At 43.4% G+C, this 21,393-nt stretch overlaps 1 protein-coding gene across 2 annotated transcripts in view; it reads left to right on the top strand.

Annotated features, from left to right (window-relative positions):
* Nucleotides 1–21,393, top strand: part of NBAS (NBAS subunit of NRZ tethering complex) — a 234,840-nt gene that overhangs the window by 78,307 nt on the left and 135,140 nt on the right. For both annotated transcript variants that reach the window (XM_073001737.2, XM_078388309.1), the window contains exons 26-30: nucleotides 1,094–1,227; nucleotides 4,166–4,228; nucleotides 6,313–6,435; nucleotides 7,997–8,099; nucleotides 13,845–14,074. In XM_073001737.2, the coding sequence (XP_072857838.2) occupies nucleotides 1,094–1,227; nucleotides 4,166–4,228; nucleotides 6,313–6,435; nucleotides 7,997–8,099; nucleotides 13,845–14,074 (653 nt within the window). The remainder of the gene's footprint in view (nucleotides 1–1,093; nucleotides 1,228–4,165; nucleotides 4,229–6,312; nucleotides 6,436–7,996; nucleotides 8,100–13,844; nucleotides 14,075–21,393) is intronic.

The raw sequence follows: 21,393 nt of genomic DNA, 5'->3' as shown, positions 1-21,393 counted from the left end.
TAGGTACCATCTGTAGCCTTAATCAGAGTGACCAGAAGCTGGTTCAGATGCAATAGGTTTGAAATGCTTTCAAGGTATTTTCAGCCATGAGTTTTGGGTGGATCTTGAGGGGAACCAACTCCTATTGGCATCAGAGAGAGATGGAGAAGGAATTACCAAAATAAAAATCGCTCCCCCTACTTCCTCTGAAAGATGCTTTCTGTCAGTGGAAAGATACCTGTCGGATACCATTTGGTGCTATGGGATAGCACCAAGATTGCCATTTTCTGGGCTCATGCCCGTGAAACAGAGGGGACAGAAAATAGTGGGGAATTCTATGCCTATTTATGTAGGAGCAAGCACTGTTGAATTCTGGGTGCCTTATGAGACTGTAGAGCTCTGCACCGTCAGTCTGTGTGAAATTATTGAAATGTGAAAGTTATTGAAATGTGAAATGCAGAAATAGAGGAAAGGAAGGCCCTTTTGTAATAAGGATTAATGTGGTCTTTACAAACATTTGTAGTCATTTTCATCTTCTTGAAGCCTTGCTTTGTAGCTGCAGACCCAGAATAAATCCACATTCCTGCATCTTAAGTGGCACCTCAGAAAGATGTTCATTAATTCCTTGCTTTCTTTGTAGCTATGGACTGGAGTGGCTTGGCTGTAAACAGGTCAAAAGAAATGAGCACTTGAAAGCATACAGAAGCTATTTATGGGCAGATCAAGGAAATCATACAATGTAGCCAAGCTTAAAAGCTTTAGAATTACAAATATTTTAATTTCAATAAATTGCCTGATGGAAAATATTGTTATGGGATTTTTTTTTAATGAGACTGGAAATAACTTGCTATTCCAAATAGCTGCTGTGCCCGCTGGTTACCAATGAGCTTCTTTTGCAGGTTCTGTAGTTCTAAAAGATATTTAATTGAGAATTATTACAAAACCAGGAAAGCCTCTGTAATTAACAAAAATAACTAAATTGGCTTTACGGTTGTAATTGTGTTGTTTGATTCAGTTGGCTGTTGCACAGAGATATCAAAGAAGCAAATTGCAAATTGAGAAAATGTTGTAGTACACAAACAGCAATGGATGTGGCCTTTTCCTTTCCTCCTAGTGTCAGCAAAAGATAATTTCAGATCAAGACCTGTTGATGATGATTGCATTGGAGTGCATCTATAGCTGCAAACGTGATAACCAGCTGTCTCTGTGTTATGATATTTTAGAATGCCTCCCCCAGAGAGGTTATGGGTGAGTATTGTCACATACCAAACCTCTGCTGTGGAAATATTTTTTTTTAAAAAAATGGAGCTGTCTCAATCAATGGCTTAGTCTGTTGAAAGCCTAAAAGATTCTAAGGTCTTCAAAACGATACATGACACTTATCTGATGAATAATGTTATTAGGTATAGTAATGGTTAGTGGATACAGAAGATCAGTCAGAGGGAAGCTGTGTCTTAATCACCCCTGTTGCTGCAGAAAGCCTCCTTAGTGCATTAGATTGCTGCTCTAGCAAAGATGGTTACAGGTGTCTGTTCACCCTCAGTCCTGTGACAAAGACCCAAAGACATAGCCATAAACCCAAGGATTTTATATAGTCCTCTGTCCTTCCAGACGTGTCCAGAATCCAAGAAGGCTGCAGCAAAAAGGGACGGAATGGGCAGGAGACAGGCCACCTGAGTTCCTAGCCAGAGTGTTGAAAATGCTGCCATTTCATTAAACTGTGATACGCTCAGCAGGTGAAGAGTTCATTGTCACCGGCAGGTTGCTTGTGAAGTTCTAAACTACTGTACAGTATATTAAAACCAGGAATATAACCCTTTCGTATCCAAGACTGGCTGTGACACAATGGCGGAAATCCTGAAATCCTACTCCTAAGTTGCACTAGAGTAAGCCTATTGAATCAGCGGGAATTTGGTGAGTCAGCTCTTCTCTAAGTTCCATTTATTCAGATGGTCCTACTCCAGTTGTAACTTAGTTTGGTATAGCTTAGAATCAATGGCACTTATGGAAGAGTTGACTCCTCAAATCCCCACTAATTCAATAGGCCTCCTCTTACTATGCTGAGCAATAGGATTTCAACCATTGTACGCAGACAATCCATATGTTTTGATTCTTCATGCCAATTTCTACTGTCTATGCAATCATCATAGAAGCTAACAAAAAATCTGCTATAGATAACTGTCTTGAATTATAGTATCCCTATCCACAATGGTGTGGATAAGAGTTTATTTGTGCAATCAACAGAAATTAGCAGCAAAGTCTTTTTCTGGACTGACACATTTAAGCGTGCAGGTTGCTAACTCCTTTGTTACATTTTAAACACAAAACTATAACCAAAGCAAACAAATAGCAGAGAAGAACCTTTTTAAAAAAGTCACAAAAGACAAAACAAGCACATATATAAAACTGAAATCTAGTTATTGACAGAGATGCATTTTTTTTCCAATTTACCTTGCCATTACAAAATATAACAGGAATTCATTCACAGCCTGGAGATTTTCTTTATATTTCTCTGTATTACAATTTGCAATTTACAGTTTTCATAGGTCCAAGGAAGGGCTTTGACAGATATTGAGTAGCTCTTTGATTTGTATGTAAAATAAAATAATGCCCTGTTTCATATAAATTGATACTTTGGCTTTACTTTTGCCTACTTTAAGCTGATGTGCCAGTTTTTCTGCCATGACAGTTTGCCACAGTTCTAAGTACCAGGAGTTTAATATTAAGAGTGCTGTGGTATTCTAACACCCTAGAATGCCACTTTTTTATTTTGTCCCTCTGCTCCAAATTGTTAATAAAGTTAATAATGCATGTAGCATGGATAATTCGATGTATAACATTTGCCATATCTGTAAATATTTGTTTTACAAAAATGTAACACTACAGGACATGACCACGACATGCGCCTTGCGGGTTAGAATTTCTCCAACATTTTATCCTGCTTGTGTTGCTGACCCTTCAAGACGTACTAGCACAATGTACCATTGGTATAATCGTTTTATGGAGATTTCCCTGGGAATTGCTGATAGTTTTCCATCCAGAGCTTGCTCCATATGTTCTATTTTTACCCCAGTATCATCTTCCCAGATGGCTTTCAATCCAATTGAATTATTTGTATCTCTTTCGGTTGAATGTGATCACATATATTTGTTTCTTTGTTTGTTTAAATGAAATGAAATGTGAATGCATTTTAGAAATTTACCTTTTTGTATTATTTATCAATTCCATTAGGATACATTCAAATGTTTGTCATATTTCCAGTCATACTTTGTTTTACTGTGGAATTAATAGTTAGGTAGTGTCATTGATGGGAAAGAGTTCAGTTCATTTACACCCCCTGAATTTTTCCTTTTAATTGCACTACAGTAAAGGGGACATCATTTTCATAAAGATCTCTCGCTCTGTGAGTCCCCTTTTCTTTCCATTTAATATATTGTTCTACCTTATCTACATAAGAAATGGATGTAGTGTAAAATAGAGGCAACGGGGATATTTCTGGAATTAATTAATTTTTCGATTTGTTTCAAATGTTTAATGTAGCCTGTAACACGGATAGTCTACCCATTTTATATCTCTTATTTGCTGGTTGCTTACTTAAAGTTGGAAAAAAAGCACCCTACTCTTGTATCAATGCCCATGGATTGGTATACCGCCCATGAGTCGGGGAGAGACGTCCTATTAGGAGAAGGCCATGTGGGAAGGGCCTTAGCTCAGTGGCAGAGCACATTTTCTGTGTGTAGAATTACACAGGATCACTCTCTGAGAGAGCGACTGGGGCTAAGAAGCCCCCATTGTCTGAAGCTCAGGAGAACTCCTGGCAATCAGTGTAGACAGTAAGACGCTAGATGGGCCAATAGTCTGACTATTATGTTTTCAGCCCCAGAAATCTAGTCCCCACCCCCACCTTCCACAGGTAGGACACTTGGGTCATGGAAGGGGAAGGTGTCTTATCTCCATTCCCTGTAGGTACTAGTCAAGGGAAGGCATGTGGTATCCTAACGAGCACTATCACACTGAATGGTATTTTTGGAGGTGTTCTCAGTGTATGTGTATTTGTGTGTGTGTGTGTGTGTGTGTGTGTGTGTGTGTGTGTGAAAAGACGGACATTTTTAGGGATACAATTGCATTTCCTAATTGTGACTCCTTTTCTTTCATAATATGTGCAAATGTTTTTCATCCTTTCCAGTCCTGAAACAGACATTACAAACAGTCTTCATGATAAAGTTGATGAACTGGAACAAATTCTTAGGTGAGACGCTTCTCCCCCCACCCCCACCCACCCCATTCATTTCTCACAATATGTTTCCTTTTATTAGCACTGTATTATATTTTACAGTTCAAGATGTCAGGATTATTATTATGAAAGAGGGCCTATAGGTCAAGTATTACTTTGAGCTGAGTGGAAATTACATTCTAGACCTTGGCCTTTCATAAACAGAAGTTCATGTCCTGAGGTTTTTCTTCCATGTGGGAATGTGAAGGCTAATATCATGTTGTGGCAATATAGTTAAAGGAGAGAGGAAGAAATAAGACCCCATGCCTTTTTAAAAAGGCTTAAGTATATAGGCTGCTGTTTAGAACTCTTTTCTTTCAATCATTTACTACAGAGTTTTGAAAACATTGCAAATTTTGTAGAGTTTAAATGATATACAGATGAAATGGCTTCTTGGTGGTTTGATTATATATGATGAATAGAATGAAATATTATATATACAATTGTGTTTTGTTTAATTTGACACTAATTATTGGGCAAGTGTAGTTGATCTCTCCATATTAATGTAGAGTCATTTTGCAGGGGAGAAGGATTGGATCTCAAGGAGCAGCTACACAGCAGGAAAAAAAGCAAAATGATCCGCAGTGAAGTCACACCCAGCACGTTGGGTTTCCCCAGATGAATTTGTTTTAGCATACCATTTAGGAGTCAGCAGAGAGAGCTGAGGAAATGGCCAATCTGAACTTGTTAGCAGCTTGTTAAGGTGGCTCTATTGCACTTGTCTAGATTTTTAGAAGGCACTGCTACAGTAGAGCTGCCTTAACAAGCTGCAGGCAAATACTGGCTGCCCATTTCCTCCTCTGTGCTGATTTACCTGTTGTTCCCCCCACACACTTTGGTCTCCAGCTGCTCTAGCATACCAGCAGTGACACTGAGCCTTTGGAAAAAAATAGATTTAGGGACAAAGGGCATCTCAACTGAACTGATACCTCCACATGCTATACTTTAAACTAGGAAGCTGGGAGCCAGCTTCTGATCGCCCATTGCTTTGGCTCAAGCGATAATACAGTCTGAACCAATGTGAATGCATTTGATTCTAAAAACGTAGAAGCCTCAGCAGCAGAAGAAGAAATTAGAGATGCAGGGTGCTCTGGGCTGATTCACATTGACTTGTAAATAATGTAGTCAACAGATAGTAATGCAAATCAAACCACCCTAGCCCAGTCCTAACAAAAAAAAATTAGTACAGTACAAGAACAGGGGAGGGGGATAAGTTGAAAAAGCCTCCTGTGCCCTCTAATGGTCAAAATCAGTACGCCCTCTAGGGATGTTACTCCCCACCTCACCCACAAGGGGACTTTTTGAATAATTTTTCCCCATTTTTTTAAAAAATTAAGCATTGTGGTCTGATGTGAGGGCTAGAATGATTGGGTCCCTGGGGACCACATGCAGCCTGGATTTTTCCCACTGCTTCTTTAAACAATCCTAGTTACAGAACAATAGTATTCAAAACTATATTCATGCTCGGAAGAAAATAAGTGCCATGTGCTATTTTTTATGTCAGCTGTAGCAGAGGGCTGCAGAGTTGTGTTTTAGGACTACAGCTCCCGTAATATCCCAGACAGAAATCTAGGAGTTGCAGTCCAAATTTGCATACCTCCAATTTGTGGAAGACTTAGTTCGCTAGTGGAACAGACTTCTTAACTACCGTACTAACTTCTTTTGCAAAACAGAAGTCTCACTGCTCTGTGTCTCTGACCCCCCCTCCCAACACAGCCTCATTTCCACAAGTGGAGAAGCAAAATTGTGTAGGTTGGTGTGAATGGCAGAAAGTTTCCTTTATCCTTTATTTCTTCTTGTATAACCTATTTGCATTTTGGTTATTAATATATTTACTTTTCTTGTAACCTGCTCAAACTTTCCAGGGTTGCAGGTTGTATCAATTCAAATAAATGTAATCCTGAAGGTCGCTCACCCTTGTAGAGAACCCTGCATTTTATTTTGTGTCTTGAAAAGATTAGATTCTCTCTGGGTCTGTTGGTGGTGGAACTGGGCTGATGACAGTGGACTGATTTAGATTTTGGTTGGATGCTACATAATGCTCATAATAATTATTGCAGTGTATCAGAATTTCTGGAGAAGCATGGACTTCCGAAACCCGTAACCTTTGTAAAAGAGACACAAAATAGCCCAGAAGAAGCACAGAAGCTGATGATAAGATTGACAAGACATACAGGTCGCAAGTGAGTAACAAGCAGTGGCTGTCTGGAGTGAATGGGAACAAACATATTTATTTTCCAAGCAGTTACTTGTGTGTGTGTGCATGCGTGCGTGCGCGTGCGCGTGTGCGTGTGTGTAAGTTGTAGTCCCAACAATATATGAAGGGGGACCACCGATCTTCCCTCTGTGACTTAACAGCAAAAATTTTTTGGAGACATTAAAGCAAATTGTGCTGCTTATATACTGCTCCACAGTGCTTAAAATACGCTTCTGGGTGGTTTACCATTTAATTATGCAGGCTACACTTTGCCCCCCCCCCATGAGCTGGGTACTTAATTTACTGACCTTGGAAGGATGGAAGGCTGAGTCAACCTGGAGCTGACTACCCGAGCCCAGGATCAAATTCAGGTTGTGAGCAGAGTCTTCACTGCAGTAGTGCAGTTTAACCGCTGCATCACGAGGCTCCATCAGGTTAGTCTACATGGCTTAAATGCTGATAAGGCTTCCTGTAAAATTTTGGTACACATGTTTAGATGTGCGTCACTACACACCTTAGCAGGTGAAATATTGTACATAATTTTAAGTGGGGCCAAAGCCTGAGCAACTGGGTATGTTTTCTTAAACAGAGTTACAAACAGAGCTCTGGAGGATTGGTTTCTGAGTAAAAAATGATTTTGTTTTCCTGATGCCTCTTTAGCACCTTGCTGCTTAGAAGCTAGCTGATTTGATTGCTCTCCAAGAAATGCACCCAAGAGAGATGATATAATCTATAGAAAGTTTCGGGCTTGGGAACGGTGGTCTGCAGAAATAAATGGTGTGTGTGTGTAAGATGCCAGAAAGGGAAAAAGAGAAGAAAGTCATATGGGTGAGAGGCAGCAAAACACAAGCAGTGATGAGCAAGTGGGATTTTGTGGCGCAGGGCAATGTAGTGAATGGCAAAGACTGGAAATGCCCTAGAGCATTTTGTGCTCCATGTTGCACATAATACTGTGGATCATATAAGAAATGAAATGGGGAAACTGAGCTCAGACCTTCTCTCCTCCCCCTCCACTGGTTCTGCAGTTTACAGATAAGGCCATAGTTTTCTAGTTGACCAAGTGGTGAAAGCCAGATGTAAGCATCTTCCCATTCAGAGTGCCAGTCATATGTTAGAACCATGATCTCAGATTTTGTGTCTAGGAGCTATTGGTCTAGCCTTAAAATATCAATGGTCTAGAGTCAGGCTACTGTGTAAGTAGCTAGATTAGGCACCAGCTCTTTGTCCCTGGATGAAATCTCCCATCCACTGTGAACTCACTGACCAGATGTCCACTTCAGCTCCTTATCTGGTGGCTTATCTTATGAGAATGATGTGCGGATTGCTAAGATATTAAATATAAATCACTGCATAATGGTATGTGAATATCTGTATAATATTTATTTATAGCATTTAGCATGAATGTTGTTGCTGTAGGCATGAATGTGTTCCCACCATGGGGCTGATGTTTCTGTGGCTTTTGAGATGAAGTTTATGTTTTCAGTTTTCACGCTTTCATTTGGGAATGATTTGTTTGTAAACTTAAAAAAAATTTTATCTCTTAAAAGGCAGCCTCCTGTTAATGAAGCACACTGGATGGGATTGTTGCAAGATATGCTGGAAATGCAGCAGAATGTCTACACATGCTTAGAACGAGATACTTGCTATGAGGTGATCCCCCCTTTTTTCAGTATGTGGAAATATACTGCATAGCTGTGGTTTGTTAGCCTGTAGTTCTAATGTGTGCACAGTTCAGTTCATTCTGGGCTTGTGATGATGAATATACTTTTACAGTTTAGGATATGCATGCACTGTTGGTGGCTAGAGTCCTATTGATGTTCACATAAACTTTGTGTAACTTGCTGTAGCTAATTGCAGCTAATTGTTGAGGTGCCTGGTCACATGCCCAAGATGGAGTCTGGCACCTGATCAGTTAGCCTCAATAGGCAGCAGCAAGTTCCACAGACTCTGTGTGAATACCAGTAGGATTCCATCTGGCGTATATTCCTGAGCATTCAGAAGATAGTGCTGGGATTTTTCTTTGGCTGTTACGTAATGAACTGTTTCAGGAGAGTGTACATTCTCAGGATTTATGTAGTTAAAAATGTAAGGAAATCCTCCTCCGGAGGACCTTCCTCATCCTCCTGAAAGGGCTCGTCATCATCTGGACAGGGGTTGAGGTCAGATGGGAAATCCACTCTAGGGAAGAGGGACTTTTGGCTGCCATGTTCTCCTCTGATAAGCCACAGCCAAGAAAGGGGCTACACCTTATTAACACCCAGAGTAACTGGGCCTTGAGATAGGTCAATATTCAAACATCTTGAATCGTTGAGTTCCAGGCAGGGAGCAAAAACTGACAGAACCTCTTCTGGTCTCTTTCCCTAGCCAGGCTGAAGTTGTCCTGGCAGCAGACTAAGCAGGGAAAGGTGTGTGTGTGTGGTGGTTGGGGAGCAAAGGAGCGGGCTCAGGTGGTTGCAGTCTGTGTTGAGATAATTCATATGAGAGAGAGAGAGAGAGAGAGAGAGAGAGAGAGAGAGAGAGAGGAGGTAGGGGAGGGCCCTGGGGCTCCTCTTCCATTCCCTGCTCCTTCAGCCAGGCCCTGCATTATGTCTGCATCACAGACCATGTCACACTTGCATCCTCTCCCTCTGCCTCTGCATGTCAGGGACCATCCCTGCACTGCAGATTTTGCATGGAGCCAGATATCACCGTAAGGTTATTTCAGACCCATTGGAAAATGTTGCTTCCTATTTCCCCAGCAAGTGGCGGACAGGAGCAGTCCCGGTGGGACACAGGATTTTCATAAGAATTTCTGAGGATTCACTGATCCCTCTGTGCTTCTGCAAGTGTGACATGTCCCCTCCTACCACTACCAATGCCACAAGTGTATTCGCCGGTGAACTTTTTGCATTCCAGTGGTGACTTTGGACTTTCACCATTTCTCCTAATCCTCTGTCCCTCTTGGTGGGATCAGAACAGGAAAGGATGAGAACTGCTAGCTTGCTAGAAGATTCTTGTGGATTAGATCTTAAGGGTCCTTTCAAAACCATGAAGCTGAAAGGGCTTTTTTTGCCATGTAAAAAAGTAATTTGGCACCACTGAACTATGAAAAATGTGAGACGCATAGATGGGAAACTTACATGTATCATATAGAAACCAAAATAAATTGCTAAGTAAACAGTGGCCTTGTTTAGATAAATGGCCTTTTGTATCTCCGTTAAGTTTATTAAATCGTTCACTGAGCAGAACCTGCTTTTAAGGATGTCACTCAAGGTACCTATAGAATTTTGATAGATGTTTTCCTGTTTGCATTTAAAGTGAAATGCAAAATTCAGTTTCCACAAAAAATTGTACGTACAAAACAAAATTGCCATTAAGCTTTACGAGTTCCAATGAAACATTGCTTTTCTATTATGCACTATTTACTGGCGAACGCTCTTTATTCTGTTCTGTAGCATTGAAGCAGGCTTTTATGCATTAGCATTTTCGTCCAAAAATTGACATTTCTTAACATGTTCATGTTATTGCCAGGCTTATTATGATAGCTTGAAAACTTCACTCCTTATAGTTGCTAATTTCTAGGACTGTTAAGAGATTTTGAGAGCAAATTAGAGCACTTCTGAAATAATTATGATGAAATCAACATCTGGGATTTAAATTGAAAATTGTTGTTACTTCAAAACACACACACACACATAAACATACACCTTAGAACATATTATGAAAAAGGCACTGCAGTTAAAGCTCTTATGAAAATAATAAAAATAACTAGAATTGGACATTAATGTCAGTGTGCTGTCGGTGCGTCTTGTAGAAATGCATGGACAATGTGATTTATATGCTTCTTCTGCTATGGCAGCTTCTTGGCTTGGCCATAACCCAGAAGCAGTTTTCATTTAGAATACTTCCAACATCCTGTTTGCAATCTCTCTGACGGTTTCTAGTCCTATACGATCCACCTAAGGTAGTCAGGTAAGGCAATGCAATGGCAGAGGTGTTTCCACTTCTCAGTTTCTCTTACCCTCCCTGTGTTGGCAATAGCCAAGGCTACTCTTCACAGCACAACTGCTTGGCTGCACCAGCCCGAGTGGCACCATTTGAGAAACTTAACCGTGCTGCAGTGGTAGCTCCACCAAAGGAAGGCCCACCAGAGTTACTGGGCAATTCTTTGCAACACACATGGTTTTCACAGTCACCTGGTAGTAGGAGGGGCTGTGGCTCAGGGTTAGCATTTTGCTTCTGGTCGGTCCCAGGGCCCATCACTGGCAATTCCAGGCGAAGCGGGAAAAGAATCCTGCCTGAACCCCTGGGGACTAGGGTGTATCAATGCTCTAGGTAGCTCGTGCTTCTTTGGCATACATGTTAATGGAAAGTGTTTCTAGAGGTCAACCTAGAGTGGGGTCCGCAGCCTGGGGGTACACCTGGACCCGATGCTCACCATGGAAACGCAGGTGGCATCGGTAGTCCGCTCCGCCTTTTTCCACCTTTGGCGGATAGCCCGGCTGCGACCTTACCTAGACACGGGGGCGCTCACTACCTTAGTACATGCGCTCGTAATCTCTAGATTAGACTACTGTAACACGCTCTACATGGGGCTCCCTTTGAAGCTGACGCGGAAACTTCAGGTGGTGCAGAATGCGGCGGCCAGACTCCTTACTGGAGTGAGAAAATGCCAACATATCTCTCCTACTCTGGCCGTGCTGCACTGGCTGCCCATCCGTTTCGCATTGACTTCAAAGTGTTAATGCTTACATATAAGGCCCTAAACGGTTTAGGACCTCGATACTTGATGGAACGCCTGCTTCCACCTAGATCTACTCGGATCACCCGCATGAGCCAGGAGGTGAGGCTGAGAAGCCTGACGAAGAGGGAGGCCCGGAAAGAAAGGACACGAAACCGGGCCTTCTCGACGGTGGCTCCTCGCCTCTGGAACAATCTCCCTCCTGAGATCCGCGCGGCCCCCACTTTGGACACTTTTAAAAGTCAATTAAAAACATGGCTATACATTCAGGCCTTCCCTCCAGTTAATATCTGACTTTTCTTTATTCTCTCCTTATGTATTTTCTATTCTATTGTTGTATTCTGTTTATTACAATATGATTTATGTAATTGTGTGTTTTTTTTAATATTATTTCACTGTTTTTGCTATATTGGAAGCCGCCTAGAGTGGTCTTTTAGACCAGATGGGCAGGGTATAAATCAAATAAATAAATAAATAAATAAAAATAAAAATAAACCTATGAGGCTGTTTCCCCCTTCAGATGATGATTTGTTAAGATCTGCTCATATCCATCTCTCTAGATCCAGGGGTTCCTAAATATCAGTCCCCAGGTAATAGAAGACAACTCCCAGCAACGCTAGCCGGCATGGGCCGTGCGGAGGCCTTCTGGGAGCTCTGATTTAACAATACCTTCAGACACACCTTTGGGAACCACGGATCTACGCTTACCCAAAACTTGTCCCAAATACTATTAATTGGTGTTCAAATATATGAGATTGCTGGAAAGTTTTGTCTGCTTACTCATAGCTTGTTAAAAATGTTAAAAAATAGAAAAGCAAGCAAAGCCTCAGCTTTTTCTCTGTGAGGTGGCATCTTTCTTTACAATGTAACCTCCCCCCTCACAAACAACAACAACAACAACAAATTCCAGTGTAAAAATTGTTTCATTGTTCCTTCAGCTAGGAATTCAGGGTCTCTGTCTTTCATCCATTGTTTCACCTCTACCTGCATTATATCACCATTTTTATAATGGTTGCCTTCCAAGTCCAGCCACATCTGTCAGACGAAGTGAAAGTTGCAAAATACGAGATCAGGGTTTTAGGAAGGACTAAGTTAAAATCAAATTTTTAGGGCTTGGCAGCAATACAGTGGTGCCTCGACTTATTAATGTCCCAACATACAACCATTTTGAATTACAACAACAAAAAAAGGCTGGGAAAAAATGGCGGGGAATTCAAATTGCTAACTGTTGGTGGTGAAGAAGCTGCTTCTTTGTAGCTCTTTCGCCCCAGTGGTTAGAAAGTGTGCGATTGGAGGAGGCTTCGGGCTGCCTGGTAAGGCAAGGCGCTGCTTTCTGTTTTTTGAAAACTGTTCTGGGTGGGGTTTGCAGCATGGTTTTGGGCTGGGTGGTGGATTATGTTTCTGTGCTGTGATGGGTCTTGCAGGGTTTGTTGTTTTTTTTGCCCCCCCATTTCCAATGGGTCTTGCAGGTTTTGTTTGCTTTTTGGGTCCCCCCCCTCCATTTTTGATGGGTCTTGCGGGTTTTGTTTGCAAGACAAAGGGTACTATGAGGATTGTTTGCTTTTTGGGTCCCCCCCATTTCTGATGGGTTTTATGAGGTTTGTTTGCTTTTTGGGTCCCCCCCCATTTCTGATGGGGCTTGCAGGGTTTGTTTGCTTTTTGGGTTTTTTCCCCCATTTCTAGTGGGTCTTGTGGGTTTGTTTGCTTTTTGCTTTGCTTTTTTTTGCATTTCCGAAGGGTCTTGCATGTTTTTTTTGCTTTTTGTTTTGCTTTTTCCCGATTTGCGATGGGGCTTGCATGTTTGTTTTTTTTGTTTTTTTTTTGCTTTTTGCTTTGCTTTTTCCCGATTTGCGATGGGTCTTGCATGGCCTGTTTGCTTTCTACTTTGCCCCCCCCTTTGCATTTCCAAAGGGTCTTGCACAGGTTTTTTTCCTTTCTGCTTTGCTTTTTTGCCCTTCCGAAGGGTCTTGTACTTTTCTTTCTTTTTGCCCCTTCGGCTGGAACAGATTAATCATGTTTCCGATGGGTCTTGCACAGTTTGTTTGCTTTTTGCTTTGCTTTTTTTGCATTTCCAAAGGATCTTGCATGGTTTATTTGCTTCCCCCCCCCCCTTCGGCCAGGACGGATTAATCACGTTTCCAGTGGGTCTTGCAGTGTTTTGTTGTGTGTTTTTTTTGATGATTTTTTTCTTCAGCTGGAACAGATTAATTGCATTTCAATGCATTCCTATGGGAAATGGTGCTTTAACCATTTTGAGGTACAACCAGTGTTCCGAAACCAATTAAGTTCATAAGTCAAGGCACCACTGTACGTGCTTGGATTTTGCAAAAGACACTTTGAAGGGTTTCTACACGGCATCTGTCATCAAAACAGCCTTCATAAATTTCAGCAGGAGTGTTCCCCCCCCCCCCAGTTAAAAACTCTGTTCTGTTACACTGATTTACAGGTGTTGACAAACCTTACAAAACAGCTCTCATTGTAATAACTACTCTCTCAAAATGCATTTTGATACCAAGTCATGATGTTATATGTTTGCAGGGCAGATAAAAGTGCATGCTGAATAATACATTGATGCGTGAGGAATCTACCATTCAGCTACTACAATCAAACAGATGAAACATTTCAGTGGAATCTCATAAAAATCTGCTTTTATGACCTGTCTTTTTATTTTGTAGATTTTCACAGAAAGCCTTCTGTGCTCAAGCCGTCAGGAGAATATCCGGTTAGCTGGGCAGATGATGCATTGCAGTGTTTGGTCAATAGATCCCCCAGTGAATATTGCTTCTAAAGGAAAACCACAGTATAGAGTCTGCTATGAAAAAAGCATTGAATTAGTTTTGGCAGCTAGCAGAGAATACTTTAATTCTTCAACCAATCTCACTGATCCTTGCATGGATTTGGCCAGGTAACAACACCACACTGAGTATTAACTGGAGTATTTGAGGGTTGGGGGGGTGTCTTGGCAGACCTCAGGTGTCCTAGATGGGATTCATTCTGTGGTACAGCTTCATTCATTCATTCATTCATTCATTCATTCATTCATTCATTCATTCATTCATTCATTCATTCATTTTTAACCCATCTTCCTCCTTTCATTGTCTTGAATGAAAGCTGAAAACAGTACAGTGGTGCCTCGCTTGACGACGATAATCCATTCCAGCAAAATCGCTGTAGAACGAAATAGTTGTCAAGCGAAAGTAAAAAAGCCCATCGAAATGCATTGAAAACCGGTTCAGTGCATTCCAATGGGCGAAATACAAAGCAAAGCAAAACAAAGCTGCTTATATACCGCCCCATAGCACTTCAAGCACTCTCTGGGCGGTTTACAAGTTAATTATGCAGGTTACACATTGCCCCTGGGTACTCATTTTGCCGACCTCGGAAGGATAGAAGGCTGAGTCAACCTTGAGCCGGCTACCTGGGATTGAACCCCAGGTCGTGAGCACAGTTTTGGCTGCAGTACAGCGGTTTAACCACTGCTCCACGAGGCTCATCGTGCAGCGAAGATCCTCCATAGGGCGGCCATTTTCCGGTGCCTGTTAAGCGAGGAATCCATCCTAAACACACCGGGGAGCCATTTTGCACAGTGGGCGGCCATTTTGAGAGCCGCCGATCAGCTGTTTTAAAATAGTCGTTTAGCAAAGAATTGGTTCCCGAAGCAGGGAACCAATTGTCGTAAAGCAATTTTTCCCCATTTAAACATCATTTTGTGATCGCAGTAGCAATCGCAAAAACCTCATCGTAAAGCGGATTCGTCATCTACTGGGGTAATCGTCAAGCGGGTAACCACTGTATACAAATACTAGAAAGGGTCAAATGCCGCACTACAACCCGGTAAACAAAAGCAATGCCAAAGCCACGTTCAAAGCAGTAAGTTGCAACAGTCCATTTAACAACCTCACTCAGTCATTGAGGGAAAGGAAGACAAAATCTTTCTGGTTTTCCGCATGTTTAAATCTTGGTGAGATGATTGCAAATCCCTCTGCCCAGACAAATCCTAGTTTTAGCCTATGCCCTTTGCTTGTAAAAGCACATCTTTGTTTTATTGCTGTCTTTTATACGTGTAAGTGTTTTCCTTGGGTGAAGGGCCATTTCTAAGTCAGCTGTTACTTATATTAATTTACATTAGAAATTAAATGAGTTCCAGATGCGGCTAGAATGCGATCACCTGGAAACCATTGTCTATCACTTGGTTGCATTAGTAGATTGTGCTCTGTATGGGGCTGCCTTTGAGGACTATCCGGAAATGTCACTTGGTGTAGACTACACAGCTGGGCTGCGAACTGGTGCTTAGTATCACAATCTTGTCTCTCTAGTGAGCTGGAAGTTCCACCTTGGATTCCAGTTGTTGTCTGGGCTCAGTTGTTGGAGGTGTTGGTTTTAGCCTTTAAAGGTCCAGATGACTTACAAGTCTGAGGAACTGCCTGCCTGGGTTGGAACCTGCCACCTTAACAGGAATGGGAGACGAGGCGCTCCACCTGTCGAAGGCTCATCTGTTTAGCACCCAGGATCTGTGCCCTTCCTGAATGGTGGTGCCGTCTCCTTTGGGGACTGCAGCTGGTCTCACACTCTTTCTGTGTATTCAGGAGGGAGGACGGGAACCCTGTTTGCAACCGGTTTTGTTGTGTCAACGGCCAGGATCTTCCTGTGGATCTCTGCAGGCACAATGTAGTTAGCAGATTGTCGCTCACTAAAGAATTCTTTTTACAGTTTTAGGGTGTGTGTGACTTTATCTCATTCTGTGTCCCAAAATGAAAAAAAGAGGATGCTCTTTCATAATAATAATTATAAGGAGGTGTTCTTTAATAAGTGGCAGCCTGCTGCCACCGGTGACGTCATTCCCACAGCACCAGCAGAGCACCTGCAAACAAGGGAGCTACTCTTGGTTCTAATCCCACTGGGGCCAGTAAGAATAAGGGAGAGGAGAGATCCAGAAGAGAGTAAAGGAAGGCTGCAAAGAGCACTGGTCTTGATGAGATCACCATTACATTTTTTACTTTTTTTTTTAATTTAACTTCCTTGGTAGGTTTCAGAAAAGTGGTGTAAAGATAGTTCAGCTAAACTGGGACATATCTTAAGCCTATATCGTGCTTAGCTTGTTAAGGCATATGGGCACCAAGGGCAATCCGTCTGCAACAGCCAATGGTTTTAAGAATGGGAATTAATATTGCCCCTGTTTAAACTGTACATCTGAAAAAAACAGCAGGTGTGTTTTGCTGTTGGTGGGGCATCCTTTGTCCACCTGCACATTTTTGAATGTGAAGTTTAAGGCTCACATAAGGAGTTAGAGATCAAAACCAACATGCTTTTTCCCCCCTTTTTGATTTAAAAAGGAGACACAACCGTCTTGAGCATACATAAGGACGTTCTTGTAATTTATTTATCAAATGCCATTGGGCTACATAATCCCACACAGAACTGATACAAAGAGGTAGCTTCTTTCATCTTCCAGTGAATGTGATGCGAGAAAGCAATGATTTTCTGAAAGATTTATTAGTATTGCATAAGTTAAGTAATAAAATGTGGGCCACTGAGATAAAATTAGGGCTGTGGGTGAAGAGGTGTGATCTGAATGCTCTAGATCCCGGGACTGCATATTTCCTACTCTCTCTCTCTCTCTCTCTCTCTCTCTCTCTCTCTCTCTCTCTCTCTCTCTCTCTCTCTCTCTCTCTCTCTCTCTCTGTGTGTGTGTGTGTGTGTGTGTGTGTGTGTGTGTGTGTGTGTGTGTGTGAGAGAGAGAGAGAGAGAGAGAGAGAGAGAGAGAGAGAGAGAGAGAGAGAGAGAGAATGTGCCCTCTGGGTGCAAAGACAAATGTAACCTTTACGTTACCAGGGGTTCACTTCCTTGGCAGGTTTCAGAAAAGCAAGGTAGAAGTAGGAACGGTTTACCGCTTGTCTCAGGGTTTACAACCTGCACCACTTGGAGTTAGGGGAGATTAAATCACGGCTCCTGCTTGGAAGAGAAGAGGGAGCACTGCCTAAATGCATTATAAGGATCAGATTATGGCTTTCCTTATTTAGGGCTTTCCTTCCCTCCACTGGGTACCCTTTGCAGCCTTCCTTGCTCGGTTCTTGACCTCTCCTCTCCTCCTCATCCTTATTGGCCTCAGTGGGACTAAAACCAGTCTTGGCCTCCAGGTGCTCTCTTTTTCCGGTGATGGCTTCAGAGGCCTTTGTGGTGACACAGAGGGCTTTTCTTTCCTGATTTCCAGTATATGTGCATGCAGTGGCGTAGTGTGGGAGAGACACCTGGGCCATCACCCCAGGGTGAAAATTTTTTAGGGGGTGCAAACTTTGGCGCAGCCTTTCCCCTGCACTCCCTCTCTCCAGTGGAGAAGGGCAGGGCTGCAGCCTGGCAGTTTGCACCCAAATTCTGAGGAGAGGGATGGGTGGGAACTTGAGACGGGGTCCCGTGTCGCTGTGTGAGCTTGCTTGGGGGGTACTCGGAAGGTAGCCTGGGGCCCGCAGGTGCAAGCCCTGGCACCCAGTCATTGATGGGCTCTGCCGTCATAGCTCTGCCTGCTGACCCCACTGTGCTGTGTTGGCAGGCCACCCCCATTTGGTCTACCTTGGCCCCACAGCTCCAGCAAGACCCAAATGGGTGTCGTTGGAGCTGTGGTCATGCAATTCCACCGCTCCGTGTCTCGTCCTCCCGCCGCTGCCTACATGCTCTTTTTTGCACCTGCGCCCGGTACAACCGCTGGGCTTTTTTGAGCAGCAGCCGCTGCCAGCAGCAGCAACAGGGGCCCAGACCAACACAGCCGGGAGGCAGGGAGGAGAGGACAGCTGGTGCACATCCAGCTCTCTGCCTCGGTTGCGGCAGCAGCAGCAGCAGCATCAGGAAGGCGCACTCCAGCCCAGTCACGCCATCCTTCTGGCTGCCTTCCTGGCAGCAGTTGTGTGCAAAGCCTGGGAGGAAGAGGAGAGTGGATCCTCGGTTCCCGTGGGTAGCCGCTGATCGCCAGGAGTTGCTGGTCCCTCCACTGTGACTATCTGCCGCTCCCTGGCCACCTTCCATGCGTGCTCAGGAGGTGGCAGTGGGCAGATGAAGTGGCTCTTTTGTTCCGTTTATTATTCATTCTGTTTCCATAATAATGCACTCCAGCTTCAGATGGGAGTGGAGAAGGGGGCTTCTGGTATGAGGGCTGACTTGGAGGAATGACCTTTGGCCCCTCCAAGAGGATGGTGCTTGGAACCTGTCCTGGCAGAGAAGGTTCAGGAGAGGAGTGCCACCCAACCACCAGGGCCCTCTGGCTGGCAGGCAGGAACCGCTGCAGCTGCCAGTTGCCCGTTTTTTTTTTTTCCAGTTCTCTGGGGGCAAAAGGTTTGCACCAGACTGCACACTGGTGGGAATCCATGTCTCTCGTGCTTCGCTCGCCTACCTGCCCCATCCATGGGTTAAGGGGTGCAATATTTGCCTTTCCCTGGGTGCTGGCAATCCATGCTATGCCACTCTGTGCATGGACACAGTGGCATGTAACTCCTTCATGCTTCTTCTAGCCATACCAGCGTTTTGGAGAATGACATCCTGGGGGTTCATCCTGTCCAGCGCTCCTCCTCCCAACTAAAGCTTCTCCCTAAGTCATATGAGATTGTCACCACTGGGACGGGGTGGCGCTGTGGGCTAAACCGCAGAAGCCTGTGCTGCAGGGTCAGAAGACCAGCAGTCGTAAGATTGAATCCACGCGATGGAGTGAGCGCCCGTTGCTTGTCCCAGCTCCTGCCAACCTAGCGGTTTGAAAGCATGCAAATGCAAGTAGATCAATAGGGACCACCTTGGTGGGAAGGTCACAGCGTTCCGTGTCTAAGTCGCACTGGGCCATGTGAAGATTGTCTTCAGACGAACACTGGCTCTATGGCTTGGAAACAGGGATGAGCACCGCCCCCTAGAGTCGAACTTGACTGGACAAAAATTGTCAAGGGGAACCTTTACCTTTACCTGTGGTGTTGTAGAAATCCCGGGCAGCAAACTATTTCTTTGGAGGTGGTGCGCCCACTTGAAGGCAGGAGAATGGTGAGAGTTGGCAGTGTGGGGCGCTTTAGGATGCAGAGATGACCCCTCCATGAAAACTTGTATGGATTCATGGGGCAGCTTTCTCAGGAAAAAGAACGGGATGCAGTTGTGATGAAAGAATGTACGTATAATGGAGGAATCCATTGGATGAAGGAGTTAGCACGGCTTCTTGAGTGATCATTATTTAGCCTTTCTGCCAACCACTGAAACTTCTAAAGCAGGCTTGTCCAACCTGTGGCCTGAGGGCTGCATGTGGCCCAGGTCGGCTCATAATGCGGCCCAGTGCAAATTTTTATTTTTAAAGAAATTCCAAAGTTTCAAGATACACTGCTGGCGCTTGCAGCTGGAATGCAGCTGGGGCACATCACAACGGGGGGGGGGGAGAGAAGGAAGGAGGGGGAGGGGAGGAGAGAGGGGGGCTGCGTGACTGCATTGCGCCGTCCCCGTCAATAGGTGGACCCCCTCCCAGCCCCATAAAGCCGCCGGAGTCGAAGCTGGCAGCCTCTGCTGTCTGAGATCGCAGCTGCCGATAAGCGCGCTTGGAGCGGGGCTGCGGAGGACGCCTAGGGCTGCTCCCCCAACGCGGCCCAAACCAAATGTATGTGCGGCCCAAACCAAATTTTCATCTTCTAATGTGGCCCAGGGAAGGTGAAAGGTTGGACACCCCTGTTCTAAAGGGTTTGCATGCGATTGTATTGTATCCTTTAATCTTTCACTTCAATGCATTTTGGAAGGCTTGCGTAGAAGGTAACAGCAATATTTATCCGCAATCATTTGCAGCACAGACCTTTACTCCATCCATTTCAGCCTGCTCTTGCTTTTGCTTCCTTGTTATAGTTGCCTGTGTATGTTTTTAAAATGTTTCTGTTAGGTTTTTTTTTATTTGGGGGGGGGTAAATGTGTTTTAAAATTTAAAATACTGCAAAAAAGGTAAACTACTTTCCTTGTTGTCTCTGCCTATAGTACAGACTTCTGTTTTCATAGGGCACAGTGTCAAAACTATTCAAAATGGGTCAAGGTTGCGTTTTACGAACAGAAGAGAAAATGAATTCTTTCCATCCCACCTTAAAGAAAGAAACTCTTCTGGGGGGGGCAGCTCCCACATCACATTAACCTCAACCTCCAATGAAACATCTGATTTCATTACCTAGCATTAGCAGTTTTGCAGGCTAGTGACATTCTTCCTGTAGGAGAAATTATTCCAGAAGGGTTTCTTCTTGTAGATAAAATGAAAGTCCAGTAAAAAAAAATGCAGAAATAAAGTTTGTGAGGAAGGATGGAACTACAGAAATAGTGTCAAGCAAGTTACCAGCTTCCCTTCCTCACCACCACACAGAATCCAAGAGCTCTGTTTAGCTAAAATCATTAACCGGGCTGCTTATCTATTTTTTGCAGAGATCTCGAAAAAGTAATGTTAATTGAATAATTCAGGTGATATGGTCAAACTGTTAATAACTTCTCATTTTCTTAATATTACCCACTTTCCTGCTTTTATGGCTGAACAGCCATAATTGCACAACTGCACTCGCTGGTTAGTCATGCGATTTTGCCACTGTTTCAAATAATTTTCTCCATATTTAATGGAACGTTGCCTGACTAATGGGATTTCCTGGTGACTTAACAGGGAGGAAAAAAATGGATGTCTTTATTCTGAATGATGTCTGTCCCCCTCCCCAACTACCTCATCCATACACAGTGGGTTTCCTTACTAAATAAAAACCTTCCACCAGTGTTGATTCAATTGGGCTGATTCTCCCAGGATTTATATAAATGGATACTGAGAACTGCCTTTCAAAAAAGTAACTTTTTCTAGTTCTGATCCAGGGAATGAGAGGTTTCTTTCTATGGGTCCTTTTCCTAGGTGTCTTTTCCCTTGTCCTCATTTTTCAGACACTTTCCCCTTCCCTTCAGATTTTTGGGGTGGTGGTGGTTTCTTTCTCTCTGGTCAAACCAGATGATAAGATAGCACCTTCTTCCAGAGGCAGTCCCTAAAAGAGTGCAAGACATCTGGTTGTCATAGCATGAGATTTTTTCTCAAATACATTTTTACACTTAGCATATTTCATTTCATGATGGGTTACTGACAGGTAAACCCAAGCTTAATTTGCACCTCAGCAGAGTCATTTGTAACTGAGGAAATCTTGTTGTGATGAGGGGAAAGATTAATCATAAAGAATACGGCTGCTCTTTAACATCCATTTTGATCTTGTC

Source organism: Pogona vitticeps, chromosome 1 (genome assembly GCF_051106095.1).
Source record: "Pogona vitticeps strain Pit_001003342236 chromosome 1, PviZW2.1, whole genome shotgun sequence".
Classification (NCBI taxonomy): domain Eukaryota; kingdom Metazoa; phylum Chordata; class Lepidosauria; order Squamata; family Agamidae; genus Pogona; species Pogona vitticeps.
This window is presented reverse-complemented; position numbering and strand designations above follow the sequence as displayed.